This window comes from Acanthisitta chloris, unplaced genomic scaffold (assembly GCF_000695815.1).
Source record: "Acanthisitta chloris isolate BGI_N310 unplaced genomic scaffold, ASM69581v1 Scaffold45896, whole genome shotgun sequence".
Taxonomy (NCBI): Eukaryota; Metazoa; Chordata; class Aves; order Passeriformes; family Acanthisittidae; genus Acanthisitta; species Acanthisitta chloris.
The window spans coordinates 1-13,766 of NW_008677341.1; the positions used below are offsets into that span (position 1 = coordinate 1).

Consider the following 13,766-nt stretch of genomic DNA (forward strand, 5'->3'; position numbering starts at 1 on the left):
CGTGTGCCGGGCCGGGCTGCGGCCGCAGCTGTCCCCGTGGGCCCAGCGCGCCGCTGGGTTTGGTTCGCAGTGCTCGTCTGAAGGAGTTAGTGCACTAATCGCCTTCCCTGGGTGTCTGAGGCACATATCACAGCACAAAACATCATGTCCCTCTGTCTAACGTTGCACGGGTGGATTTTGTGGTGGAAAACAAACACTAGGTGCTAGAGGATGAGGAGGAGACAAGCAGAGGTGGAATAGGTTGGTCAGTGTGGATTGGTGAACAAGACTAGGGACAAGCAAACGCCCCAGAGGGAAGGGCAATGACTCGAGGTGGAGTTACCCTCTCCCCCAATGCATTGGGGTCTGAACTCCTCAGGAACATTCATTTAGTTCGAGAGGACACTGTTGCTGCCTCTTTAAAGGTAGTGATGCCATAGCTAAAGTAGAAATCCTGTCATTAAAGCTCACTGTCTTTGCTTGGATAAAACTGTATTCATAGCACTGATGATCAGCATAAAACAACTCCACGGTGAGACAGACAAATTTCAGTCAAGCTCACTAATTAGGAACTCCAGAGATGAAATGGAAATCTGCCTCCTCGTGACTCCTGTGGGGAGTGACCTGTGGTGCTGGTGGTGGGAGGGATGGGCAGGACTGATGGTGGTCTCCTGAGCCACATGTCCAGCAGAGCACATCTTGCTGCTGGTGTAGTGTTGCTGTGATTTTAATTGTTCCAATTAAAGCTGTGAGGTAAATGTGTCACTGTGGTATGTAAGGGATTGTGTGTGGGAGGATTACTAGAGAGGAGCAATACAGACATTGCAGAGTTACTCTGCAGTAAGTTTTGCATTTGAATTAGCTCCCACCCTGATCTGAGCTGCTTTGACAAGGAGGACAAACCCTCTGGCTTTGCACAGCCTTTTGTCTTTCTATAGAAGTGTTTTGTTTTGAGGTTTTCCTTTGGTAATGAGTGTTTGGTTTTTAGACCAGCCTTGGCTCTTCAGTACACTCTGAATCTTTTATTGACAGTTCTGTGGCAGGAGCAGGTTTCTGGGCTGTCACTGACAGCACTTTTCAAGCAAAACCAAACTCCTGTTGTCCACAGAGGGCAGGAGATTGTCCTTTGGCCACACCTGGTTGGTGTGAGTCCCTCCTGGGAGTCCTGGGTCTGTGAGTGGAGCAGTATCAGTGAGCTGTAGCTGGAGAAGTGGCTGCTGTGCCTGGCTGACCACACCTGTGAGGTGTTGTGGGGAGGAGCTGTTGTGTGGCTGCTGTGGGATCAGGCTGTACATGTGGGTAGTTTGTAGACAGATGTTCTGGTCTCTCGTTGTAACAAAACTCCCCGTGGGTTTTAGGTTCTGCCAAAATGGAGCTGAGTGATGCCAATTTACAAACCTTGACGGAGTATCTGAAGAAAACACTAGATCCAGATCCTGCCATAAGGCGTCCTGGTAAGTGATTCCTGGGAGTGACCAGAGCAGAGCCGTTAGCTCTCGGCCCTTCTGTCTGTGTGGTGAAAGCTTCAGTGGGTGTTTATGCAATGACCTCTTTGCTGAAGTTCTGGGTACCTTTCTAAAGCAACCCCTGAAAAACTAATGAGGGATGAATATGAATTACTTTATTGACTTTTTGTGGGTTTATTTCCCTGTATTCTTATTGTGTTTTGTACTGTTGTTGTTTAAAACAGTGCTGCTGTTCACAATAGCCAGGATTTATTGTGGTTATGGCTTTCAGAAGTGGTGAAGAGGCAATGTTTTCCCATCCTGCTGGGAAGTGAGAGCTGTTGTTGGTAGCAGGAGTGTTAGATAGCTCAGGAGAGACTCTGCAGTGCCTGTGAGTCAGACTCGTCCTGTGAAGCTCTGGGGAGGAGTTTGTGTGGTGGTTATTTTGCACAGACCCTGGAGGAGTCATAGGACTTCCACCAGGGGCAGAAGTTGAGGCTTTGCTAACCCTAGTGCGCTCTCTTACAGCGGAGAAGTTCCTTGAGTCAGTGGAGGGAAGCCAGAACTATCCCTTGTTGCTGCTGACGCTGCTGGAGAAGTCACAGGAGAATGTCATCAAAGTCTGTGCATCTGTAACGTTCAAGAACTACATCAAAAGGAACTGGAGAATTGTAGGTATCCCAGTGAGCAGCTGTGCTAAGACTTAATCCTCCTTTTAGTGTCCAGTGAGATCTCCTGCTGTAACCCTGAGCAGTGTGTGTGTCTGTGCTCTGGGACTGGCAGTGGATCATTTGGAGAACAAACACCAGGTGTAACTTACTGCTGAGGGACTAAGTCCAGGGCCCTTGGAGTCCATTCTACCAGAGCACTAGAGCTGGGTGATGAAATGATGGGCAGGTGATTTTCTCTAATCTGATATACATGTTTTGCAGAAGCACAGTATTTAAAGCTGGTTTAGCCAACCCGGACGATTTGCAGCAGAGTGGCTGTGAGGTGCCTATAGACAGGAGCCCGTGGGGTGTCTCTCCTCAGGGGGTGACACACACCTTCACCAGCCCTGCAGCTCTTTCAGGAGTGCTCTGTGGGGCACTTCAGTGTGGAGCCCCTGGCAGCTGAACACGGGAGCGTTTGCAGGCATCAAATACAAGTATTACCATTTAATCCCATCTTATATTGGTTTTGAAGAGGTCAGGAATATTTTTGGTTCAGAGCTTTCAGCATTCTTGAGGCTTGTTTGATGGCAGAAAGTATTGCATTTGAGAGCTGAACTTCTTGCATGATGAGTGGTTTTAATTGATATTGGTTATGCTTTGTCTCACTGAAAGTGCTGTTTGTATCTGTTTGAAAAACAGCAGATGTATAATGTTTCTTTCCTACAGAGAAACTGAAATATTTATCTTCCCATCTCAGCTGGCACCTATTTCCACTGTGCAGTGATTCCTGCCCTTCCCCTCACTAGCATTAAGGAGCCACAGCAGCCCTGGGTCTGGCTGTGTTCAGTAACATCAGCACATTCAGCCTGGCATGACATTGCTAGAGCTTTGTTTCTGTGATACTATGTCTATCTAACTGCCTCCAGCCCTGCTCTGGGCAGCCTGTTCTAATGCTTTTGATGAATAAATGTTCCCTAATGTCCAATCTAAACCTGCCCTGGTGTTACCTGAGGCCCTTTCCTCTTGTCCTCAGCAGTGCCAGCGCAGGGGACGGGCACTGCCCTGGGCCCGTGGCCACACCACGAGAACTACTCTTGAGGTGCTTAAGTCTTTTAATTGCTGGGTGGTATTTAGGTGTCTGACCTTGAGTGCTGCCATCACAGATAATGTGACTGTCACTGGCTGGGGACAAACTGCCTCTGGATTATTTTATTTCCTTAGCAGCAACTTTGTAATTTCCTGGCACCTGGCACTGCTGACTGACTGGACTGGGAACTGATTGATGTTTCGAACTGTTTGGATAACTCTGAAAGCTTTGACTGTGTAACCTGCACCTTCCTGTACAGCTTCTAGCCTGTATGGCTTGGGGCAGCTGCACAAAATACACCTGTGAGGCTGGCAGAGATGCTGCTCGGTGTGGGGCAAGAGGAGACCTGGTTAAACGTGGGTGTGTTATTGCCATGTGCACCCACCCTCACTGCTGCTGCACTGCTGACCTGAGCAGTCACCCTCAGGGGAGGAGAAAAGCTACTTCAGAGTTTTACAGAAAGGCATAATTTCTTTCACCTTCTTCAGGTACTGTTGCTCCAGACTGGCTGTGGGCAGTGTCCCTAACAGCTCTGCTTCTTGGGTGCTTTCTTCATCAGCGTGGTAGTTGATTTCTGAAATGCTGATCGTGCTTTGTTGTCTGGAGCATACTGATCTGCACAGGACTTAATTTTTGCTTTCCTTTCAGGTTGAGGACGAACCAAACAAAATATGTGAATCAGACAGGATAGCCATCAAAGCCAACATAGTGCCCTTGATGCTTAGCAGCCCAGAACAAATTCAAAAGCAGGTAAGATGTCGATTTCTGGTTGCATGCATGAGACTTTGGGAATATTCCAAGCATGTCTAGAGGCTGTGGTTACTGGCAGAGCTCAGCTCCCTTACCAGTGAGATTATCCTGATCCCAGTAACTTGGAGTATATTGTTATAGCTACTTCTGCCTACTTTAATTTTTTTCAGACAATTGCCCTGTAATCTTACGGCTAAGTTCCAGCATTAAGCAGTTAAACAGTAATTCTGGAAAGTGAGGCTGTGCACCCTGAGCGGAGTGAGCTGTGTGTGTGTGTGTGGTGAGCTGTAGGTGGTGCTTGACCCACTGGTTTCTGGCAGGGATCGCAGCACTTGGGTGGCACCTCTGCTGTGCTCTGCCACCCAACAGTCCCTTCCCTTCGCAGCTCAGCGATGCCATCAGCATCATTGGCCGGGAGGACTTCCCCCAGAAGTGGCCTGACCTGCTGACAGAGATGGTGAATCGCTTCCAGAGCGGAGACTTCCACGTCATCAACGGCGTCCTGCGCACGGCGCACTCGCTGTTCAAAAGGTGCTGGGGCCAGGGGCTGTGCAGCCTGGCTTCACCCTCGCGGTGGCTGCTGCACTCAGCTTTGGAGGGTTTGACTTCGTGCCTTTGAGTGGCTGTCAAATTGCACACCTGACATGGCTTCCAACTATATTGTTTAATTCTTGTTTGCCTGACAGTATTTGTGTCAAGGTTCAGCACAAAAATAGTTCTGTGTAAGTTAATTTGGTAATAAATGTGAAGACTGTTTTCTAGTTCCTGTGTTTCTCCTTCACTTGTCAGGTACCGCCATGAATTTAAATCAAATGAGTTATGGACAGAGATCAAACTTGTTCTGGATTCCTTTGCTTCACCCTTGACAAATCTCTTTAAGGTATTTCTTGTTAAATCATTTCTAAAATAAGTTTAATATTCTGAATTGCTTGTTGTGAATTCCTGTAAAATTAAAGCTTAAGAATAGTTGTTTTGAAACTGTCAATGAGGTTCAAACTCAAGTCAAGAAGTGAGACCTAACAGGGTCGATGAGAGGAAAAATAACTGTATTTTCTGGTTAAAAGATGTTCCCTGACACTTTTCAGGACCTGTTGTTGATCTGATTTTGTACCTGAATGAATCTTGCATCTTTTTCTAGGCAACTATTGAGCTCTGCAGCACACATGCAAATGATGCCAGTGCCCTGAAGGTTCTCTTCTCTTCTCTCATTCTAATTGCAAAGCTGTTCTACAGTTTAAATTTTCAGGTGAATCTCCTTCTTCTTCTAATAGTTCTGCTTTGGTCCCATAAGGCTGTTATGCTCTTCTTACTGAGCTCATTTGAGGCAGCCTTTAAGGCTTTCATGGCAAAAATAGAAGTGCATCAATACTGGAGTAAAGGCAGATGAAGGATGGGGTTAATGAACACGTTAGCTTGGCCCTATCTAAACACAAGTTCAGGAGAGTCTGAGCTGGTGTCACAGCAAGGAGCTGTTGTATGGGTGGCTCTGAAGAGCAGCTGGGGAAGGCAGGGGTCAAATGCCTGAGTCTGTGCTCACTGTGCTCCTCTACAAACGTGTCTGTACCGACAGGAGCTCAGTGGTGCAGGTGAAAGTCCTCACATGCAGTAGCTCTGTAGCAGCAAATAATTCTGGTAGCAGTGTGGGGTGTTTGGGTTTGGAACCAGACCTGAACTTCACACGCTATCGAGTAAGTGTGCTAGATGGAAAGTGGCACAAAGCTCCTTCGCTGAGGTGACATCTATTCAGTGTCTCAACACGAACACGAATCTGTGAAGTGTGATCCTGCCTGGGTCCCTTGGGCTGTTCTTCCACAGGGGGAAAGAGCAAGCTGGAGTTAAAAGGCACTTGTGCTCTCTGAGAGTAAGAGGCAGTGAGGTTCGTGCTTTATAAAACTGATCTGTTTAGGGTCTAAGAAATTGTTGGTTTGGAAATGATTGTATTCCAGAGCCTCTGCCAGGAGGATTTTCGTTTGGGAGGAGGAGGTGCTGTTCCTCCTTGAAGCTTGTTTGTTTGTTATTGTCCCTTGGTAGATTACAAGGTGGAGGCACTCCTGACAGTGTAGGTGTTATCTAAGCAGTGCAATCAGAAAGTAGAATGTAGATTTATGCTTTTCCTTTACAGGATCTTCCTGAGTTTTTTGAAGATAACATGGAAACATGGATGACAAATTTTCATAGTCTTTTAACTTTAGATAACAAACTCTTGCAGACTGATGTAAGTACTGCAGAAATGTGGTGGTTTCCCTCTGTAGGGGAGAGGTTTGGCTGAGAACTTGGGTCTAACTCTGAACACTGCAATGTTTTCTTTGTTGGGCAAACAGGAGTGGAATAGCTATAAGAAAATGAGGTTTAAGAGAAACTGTTCTGTGGTCTAAGGAGCTGGAGGTCCAGCTCTTGAAGTTGTATGTCAGTTACATGTGTGCCCAGCTGTACACAGAAATCAAATCACATACTCTCAGTGAGTCGATTCTCTCAAGGACATCTGCTGCAGTAACCTGACCGTGTAAACCACAGTGCTCAGGTTTGCTGTGCCTCCCAGCTGGCTCATGCACTGTGTTCAGAAAACAGGCTATCTTAAAGAACTTGAAACACTTGAGCAGTGAGGGCATGGCATCCCTAAGGACTTTAGCATTTGTTGTCTTTGCTAATTACAGTTAGCAATTTCACTGGTGAGAGATCGTACCAAGTCATCCAAGTTCACAGTATTGCTGTGCATGCTTTCTGCATTGAAGTGCTGGTGTTCTGGTACAGCACAATGTCCCTCGATGGAGCCAAACCAACTCTGTCAATTCCTTGACCACACAAAGGGAGGCACGTTAAGTGTATCCTATGCTCCAGTCACCCTGCTGCTGAGGGAGCTTTGTCTCTTGGCTTGTGCCTGGGCAGTCGCTGCAGCTGAACAGGAAGGGCACTAAAGCTGGGAGGTGAGGTTGGAGGGGAGACACAGCTGGGTGGGTTGGGTTGGGTTTTTACTGCCAGCTCAGGTTCTCAATTCACTTTGTGGTCCTACAAGCATCTGTGCTGGTCTGGGGAAGGGGAGGGACTACAACTGTTACAGTTTCATGTATCAGGATACAATGTCTTCTCAGCATGTTTTCCATATTACGATGGTGAATTCCATGTGAACTACTGTGTCTGAATGTTTTGGAGTGCTTAGAACCTTGATTTGAAATGTAGATGGGATTTATAACTTGTAGAACAGTTCCAGTACAGATCAGCAGAATACAGTAATTCTGGGACATGGGAGGGATTTCTTTCACCTGTTCACGACATGGTGAAGAGGTGGTGTAAACATTTCCTTTGAGTGTGTTGATACTTTAATGTGCAAGTAGTGTCAAAGTTGGATGTTTAAGTTCTTAGCTCTGTTTTATGTGAGGATGAAGAGGAAGCTGGATTACTGGAGCTCCTGAAGTCCCAAATCTGTGATAATGCTGCTTTATATGCTCAAAAATACGATGAGGAATTCCAGCCCTACCTGCCGCGATTCGTGACGGCGATCTGGAATCTGCTTGTCACGACAGGCCAGGAAGTGAAGTATGACTTGGTGAGTTATAACTGATCTTGCCAAGTGTGATCATGAGTTATAAACCAGCAGTGATGCTAAAGCTTTGTGTTCTGTCTGGTGCTGCAGCTGGTCAGTAATGCAATCCAGTTCCTGGCCTCGGTGTGTGAGAGGCCACACTACAAGCATCTGTTTGAAGACCAGAATACACTGACAAGCATCTGTGAAAAAGTGATTGTTCCCAATATGGAATTCAGAGGTAACTTTCTGAGACTTCAGTTTTTGAAAACACAGCAGAATCTAACTGTAATTACAATGACATGTTGCTTTGCAGGAGTAAGGACTGAGGATTCCCTCCTGGGCACTTGGTGCTAGATGCAAACCCAAGTCTCTGCAGCAGATTGCTGTCCTGTGGGCTTGGTGGAATTGTGTGGATGTACCTAATTTTTCTTGTTGAAATCCCAGTGTAGGAAGTCTAGGTCATGTGCCAGCAATAAATGTCAGTGCTTAAAGTGAGTATCAAAACGATTTAAGTAGGAACATGAGGCTTACCAAATTGTAGTGTCTATTCTTCAAGTTTGATGGGCTCACACTGATCCTAGCATTGAAAATTCAGCAAAGAAGTATTGCAATGATCAGGAGCTTCTCAGGACATCTAAACCTGTGTCTCTGGAAGCCTCTTTAAATACACCCAGTGCTGAATGTGTCTTAGGGGCTTTTTGTTCTCTTTTTTTAAACTCAGTGCATCATGAGTATGACAGACTAGTTTGTGGGACAGGAGGAAGCTGAACAGGCTAGTCTGGCTGGGTATTTCCGAGCAACTTCTAGTACTGTTACAGAAAAGTACTTGGGTAAAGTAGCAAGTTGGCAGTGCTGCACCTTTTTACGATAAACCCCAGAGCTGTCAGTATTTGAATTTCTGTGCTTTGTTTTCAGCGGCTGATGAAGAAGCATTTGAAGATAATTCTGAAGAATATATAAGAAGGGATCTAGAAGGATCTGGTAATCCACAGTTTTAAACTAAGAATACTTGGTCTTTAAATACAGCTCAAAGAGCTGAAGCAATTTACTGAAGCTTTTGTAACTCCATTTTGAAAGTGAGAAGGTTTCCACACACCACCAGCACAGGAGATCGTGTCCAGTGGTCACGTCTGCTGTTGCGATATGCCGGTCACAGTGTCTCTGGGTTTGGAGCAGTGGTTTTGTAAGGCTTTCTCCTTAATTGGGTTGCTGTGTCCCTTGTACTGCACACAGTCTCCTTTCAGCAAATACAGCTGTAAGTCAGTGCTGAGCAGCAGCCACAGCTGTGTGTTTAGCTGCTATGTGCAGAGTTTTAAATAGCCTGGACAGACTGTGTCTGTGTTGAGTAGTCTGTGATGTTTGAGCTGCAGTCCTGGCTGGGGTTGCTGAGAGCAGCCAGGCCGTGGACACTGGTGGTGCTCAGTGCAGGGAGGGCCCAGGGAGCACAGGGCTGTGCCAGCTCTGGGTGTGCTGCTGGAGGCTGAGCCCTGGGGAGCCCAACCCGCAGCCGTGTGACAGCTCCAGGCCTCTGCAGTGGGCTGACTGACTCCTGCAGTGATGGCACTTTGGAGCAGGTTTAAGATTCCTGTGTGCTTGCAGTGCAGAACACAATTGGAGGAAAATGTTTTTGAACTTTTCTTATCCAGGATTGGCTGCATTTTAGGTATTTACAAAGCCTTTCTTTGTTAGCTGATTCTATTTTCTTTTTCCTGTCCTGAAACAAGAAGTTTGTCCAGGGTTGTTTATTTGTTTGTTTGTGGGTTTGGGTATTTTCACAAAAACATGCTGACAGGTGTGTTGGATCAGCAGCTCAGTGCCACACAGCAGCTGGTGTCCCACTCTGCTGCAGTGGGATGGGAGAGAGAGAGTGGGGCAAGGAAAAGTGAGAAAGTTCGTGGATAAAGACAGTTTAAGAGGAAGAAAAGAGCAGAGAAGTCAATGACCTCCCACAAACAGACTTTTGCCCAGCCCGTCCCTGGGCAGTGGCTACCTCCCCTTGGTTCTTACTGCTGAGAATGTCATTGCATGGCATGGAATATCCCTTTGATCAGTTTGGATGAGCTTCCCAGCTCCTTGCCTGCCCCAAACCACTTGCTAGGAAGGCAGAGCAAGAGCAAGAGGAAACCTTGACACCGTGCAAGTGCTCTTCAGCAGCAGCCAAAACACACTGGGTGTCACCAACAGCTTTAGTCACTGGGACAGAGCACTGCACCACATGGGCTGCTAGGGAGACAGTGAACTCCCAGCCAGACCAGTAGGTTTGGGTGCATAGCTGTCGAGGCAGTGAGAGCCCTCTGTGTGCCTGGGCCCTGCCCAGGGGCAGGGGAGCCTGGGAGTGTGTGGGCTTGTGGGCAGTGTCTGTTCTGCTGCTGGTGCACAGTCCTGTTGTGGCAGCAGGTAGAGGACTGCAGCGTGGGGGCTGTGGTAGCTAGCACGGGGTGTGGCTGTCGCTGCTTCGGTCGTTGTGTTGGTCAGTACAAAAGCTGTGTGCTCCCCCATGTCCAAAGAGTCTTTGGTTCTCCTGCAGATATCGACACCAGGCGCAGAGCAGCTTGTGATCTGGTCAGAGGCTTGTGTAAATTTTTCGAAGGACCTGTGACAGGGATTTTTTCTGGGTATGTTAATTCTATGCTGCAAGAATATGCGAAGAATCCATCTGTTAACTGGAAGCACAAAGATGCAGCTATTTACCTGGTCACGTCTTTGGCATCCAAAGCTCAAACACAGAAGGTACTTTTACATTCTCTTCATTGTGACCTGTAGCAATCAGATATTGTGGTGCAGTTCATTTTAAGCTGCTTCAGAATGGGAGTCACTGTGTGTGCAGTAGTTTATGTTGATGAGATTAAAAGTTGTCCATTATATAATCCTATCACAGTTGGTAATCGAATTGCTGACATGCTAAATTACCCAAATTTCTTTGATTATTCCTGTTAGAGTCTCATATTCCCAAACTCAGAGGTGGTAACTTTGAATCTCAGTAGTGCTGTAGCTGAAACCTAGACACTAAAAACATTAAGGAAAAGAAACTGGATGGCTCTCAAAAGATGCAATTTCAACAATATCACCATGTGCATGCACACTTTAGATTCCTTTTATTGAGGGCACATAAAAATGGGTAAGAAAACTAGCAGAGTATCAGCAGCTAAAACCAGTTGGTTTATGTGTTGTTTCTCCAGCATGGAATAACTCAAGCCAATGAACTGGTGAATCTGACAGAATTCTTTGTAAACCACATTCAGCCTGACCTGAAGTCTGCTAGTGGTAAGTCAGTGCTGACTTTGACGTGGCATTGCTGGGATGTGTGAGGACGCTGGCAGTGACTCAGGTCCCAGGCACTGCTGTGCCATCTGAGTCTCTGAGATCAGGCTGTTAGCACCTGGGAGGGGCTGTCTGCAGGACCAGGGCTGCACACAGTGCTTGCTATCAGCATGCTTACACTTGCTGAATCAAAGTGATTTGATTTCTGTATTTGAGCCCTCGGGGCAAACTTCAGTGCTCTACAAAACCCTGAGAAGGTAAAGCACTGAAAGCTTAGTCATGGCCTGTGTCAGCCCCTATTGACTACCCTTAAGCCACAGAGATTATTTCTATGCTTCAACAGTTACTATACTATATTTGAAACATGGTGGGTTGCCTTGGAACATGTAACTGGAGGCTGTTAAAATTGGAACCAGAAGGGGAAGAGCTGGTCTGTGCTTTTAATGGTGCTGGTGTGTGATTTGTACCTAAAACTGACACCCTAACAGTGCCCATTCTGAGAGGGAAAATGGTGACTTAGTGTCACCTCTATATATAGTGTGTGTTCAGTAATCACATTTGTATGAAAAGTATCAACAAAGTTTGCATCCTTCTCTCTTGCAGTGAATGAATTCCCTGTGCTAAAAGCAGATGGTATCAAATATATCATGATTTTTAGAAACCAAGTAAGTTTTTCTTTTACAGTAGAAACATATTGTAGTTTGTTACTTTATCCTTGCTGAGCCTAATTTATCGTCCCTGGCCATATGTTAACACAACAGGTGTCTTGAGAGTCATACATAACACTTCAGGCTGAACTTTTACTTGAGAGAGTAAATGATACTTTTATAGATATCCAGTTGACATGTAGTCTATATGCTCTGCATATGCTGTGGGAACACTGAACATCTTGGCCGCTTAGTTCTGTGGCACACTCAGTTTTGTCAAGGCAGTGTTAGTCTAAATATGCTCAATTGCTCCTGTCACTGCAGTGGCTGTTACAGAACAGCAGCTCTGCCCCTTACCTCCTCTGGTTTGTGAGGTGCAGCAAGGAAACCGATTGAGTATTGCTTCTAAATTTTAGATTGCTTTGACTCATTTCTTATGAAGTGTCTGTGATTTTATGTTTTTAAACTTGCTGTTTTATAACTGCCATTAAGACAAAGTAAAATGGAAAGGGAAATAGGCGTTAGGAGCATTTGCAGCTCCTATGAGTCACGTGTCCCACGGGTGTTCAGGGCAGTGGGTGAGCAGTGACAGAACTAGGTACCTCCTGGTTGTCCAGGTGTGATGGAGCACCTGGAGGAGCCTTCCCAGACTCTGTCCTCTGCCAGGTTCACGTGTGTTGGTGCAGAGCTGAGTTGTGCTCTAGAGCTGAACCATCTGTGTTGTCTAACATATGTGTAATTTGTTGCTATATTTTTGTAGGTACCAAAGGAGCAACTGTTGGTGTCTATTCCTCTCTTAATCAATCATCTTCAAGCAGAAAGTATTGTGGTCCATACTTATGCAGCCCATGCTCTCGAGAGGCTGTTCACCATGAGGGGCACAAACAACACCACCCTGTAAGTTCCCCAGCAGAAACGAATTCATGGCTAGGTGGGGTTTGTGCATTAAGGATGAGAAATACCTGTGGGGAATCCTCCAGTTGGTAGTATTGCAGTGCTGTAAAGGGCTCGGGGAGTGTGTCCCTGCCCACTAAAGAGCTGTGTTCCCCTCCCCAGCATCACGGCTGCGGAAATGGCCCCGTTTGTGGAAGTGCTGTTGACAAACCTTTTCAAAGCGCTGACACTGCCTGGCTCCTCTGAGAACGAGTACATCATGAAAGGTGAGTGCTTTGTGAGTTCTGCAGTGCAAGAATAACTTGGTTAACTTCAGGTGGAGGCTTGTGGTTTCAGGCTCCTGACATTCTGGTCTGCAAACCTGTGCAGAGATCTGTGCAGCTGCAGGTGCTTTCCAGGCTGCATCAAGTCATCTTCAGCTGAACTGATGGTACCAAAGAGGAACACTAAGGGTAATGGTATTGTGCAGATGATTTCTCAGGTGCAGTCTGCAGGCAGGACAGCTCCTTGGGCAGTGTCAGGGGCAGGTCTGACTGTGGCTAGCAGCATGCTGAGAGCTGAGACTTGCCCAGCAGAAGTGACAGTCTGTGCAAGGCTGGGTGATCTCTGGTGTTCCATCTGGGCAACGGCAGTGATGAGGCTTTGTTTTATCCTTTGTCATGACTGTAGATGGATGGTTCTTGTAGCCCATGCTCTTTCTTACTGTACTTAATTCCTTTGGATCCTATTAGCAGTGAAAGGTAAAGGATTTAGGCGTGTGGTGGATGGCAGAAGTGTATCGTGTCTTCAGAAGGTAATACTTTCCATTTATTTGCAGCCATCATGAGGAGTTTTTCTCTGCTACAGGAATCCATAATTCCATACATCCCTTCTGTCATCACACAGCTTACACAGAAGCTGCTGGCTGTCAGTAAGGTAAAGAACACAGCAGAGGGGTCAGTGGTTGGGTTTAGAGCAGTGCTGGTGAGAGCTTGGGTGTGCCTGGTTTGTCAGAGCACTGTAAACAGCTCAGTGCAGCCTGACCCAACAGCCTCCAGGGAGCTACTGCTTCCTGTTAGGGCTTACGTTTAGTGTTTGTTTGAAAGGCTCTCCTTTGTGCTTTAAAGGTTTCGTGGTTGCTTTTATCTATGGAATTAATTCCATAAGCATATTAATAGGTGGCCGATAAGTATCCTCATTCCCAAATGCTACTTGAGGCTTCAGTTGAAATAAAGAATATGTTTAGCAAAGTAAGTGCCTTGGCTGCAAGCTTGGTTTGATTTACCTGTTTATAACTTGTTCCTAGAATCCCAGCAAACCTCACTTTAACCATTACATGTTTGAATCAATCTGCTTGTCGATAAGGATAACGTGCAAGGCCAACCCAGAGGCAGTGGGGAGCTTTGAGGAGGCTTTGTTCCTGGTGTTCACTGAGATCCTGCAGAACGACGTGCAGGGTGAGCCACGGGGGCTGAGCACCCTGCGCTGGGACTTACCGCGGCGCACGGGGGGTCAGGGCACGGCACGGCACGGGGGGTCAGGGCACGG

The 13,766-nt window shown here is 46.6% G+C and overlaps 1 protein-coding gene across 1 annotated transcript; it reads left to right on the plus strand.

The window, feature by feature from the left end:
• Positions 1 to 1,348: 1,348 nt before the first annotated feature.
• CSE1L (CSE1 chromosome segregation 1-like (yeast)) lies at positions 1,349 to 13,675 on the plus strand (the record flags this gene model as incomplete). Its single annotated transcript, XM_009076449.1, has 17 exons — positions 1,349 to 1,433; positions 1,953 to 2,095; positions 3,813 to 3,914; positions 4,300 to 4,445; positions 4,704 to 4,794; positions 5,053 to 5,160; positions 6,037 to 6,129; positions 7,291 to 7,458; positions 7,546 to 7,675; positions 8,353 to 8,418; positions 9,965 to 10,167; positions 10,617 to 10,701; positions 11,302 to 11,363; positions 12,106 to 12,242; positions 12,402 to 12,505; positions 13,057 to 13,154; positions 13,525 to 13,675. Coding segments are annotated over exons 1-17 (1,972 nt in total), but the record flags the coding sequence as incomplete, so codon positions are not given.
• Between the last annotated feature and the right edge of the window lie 91 nt (positions 13,676 to 13,766).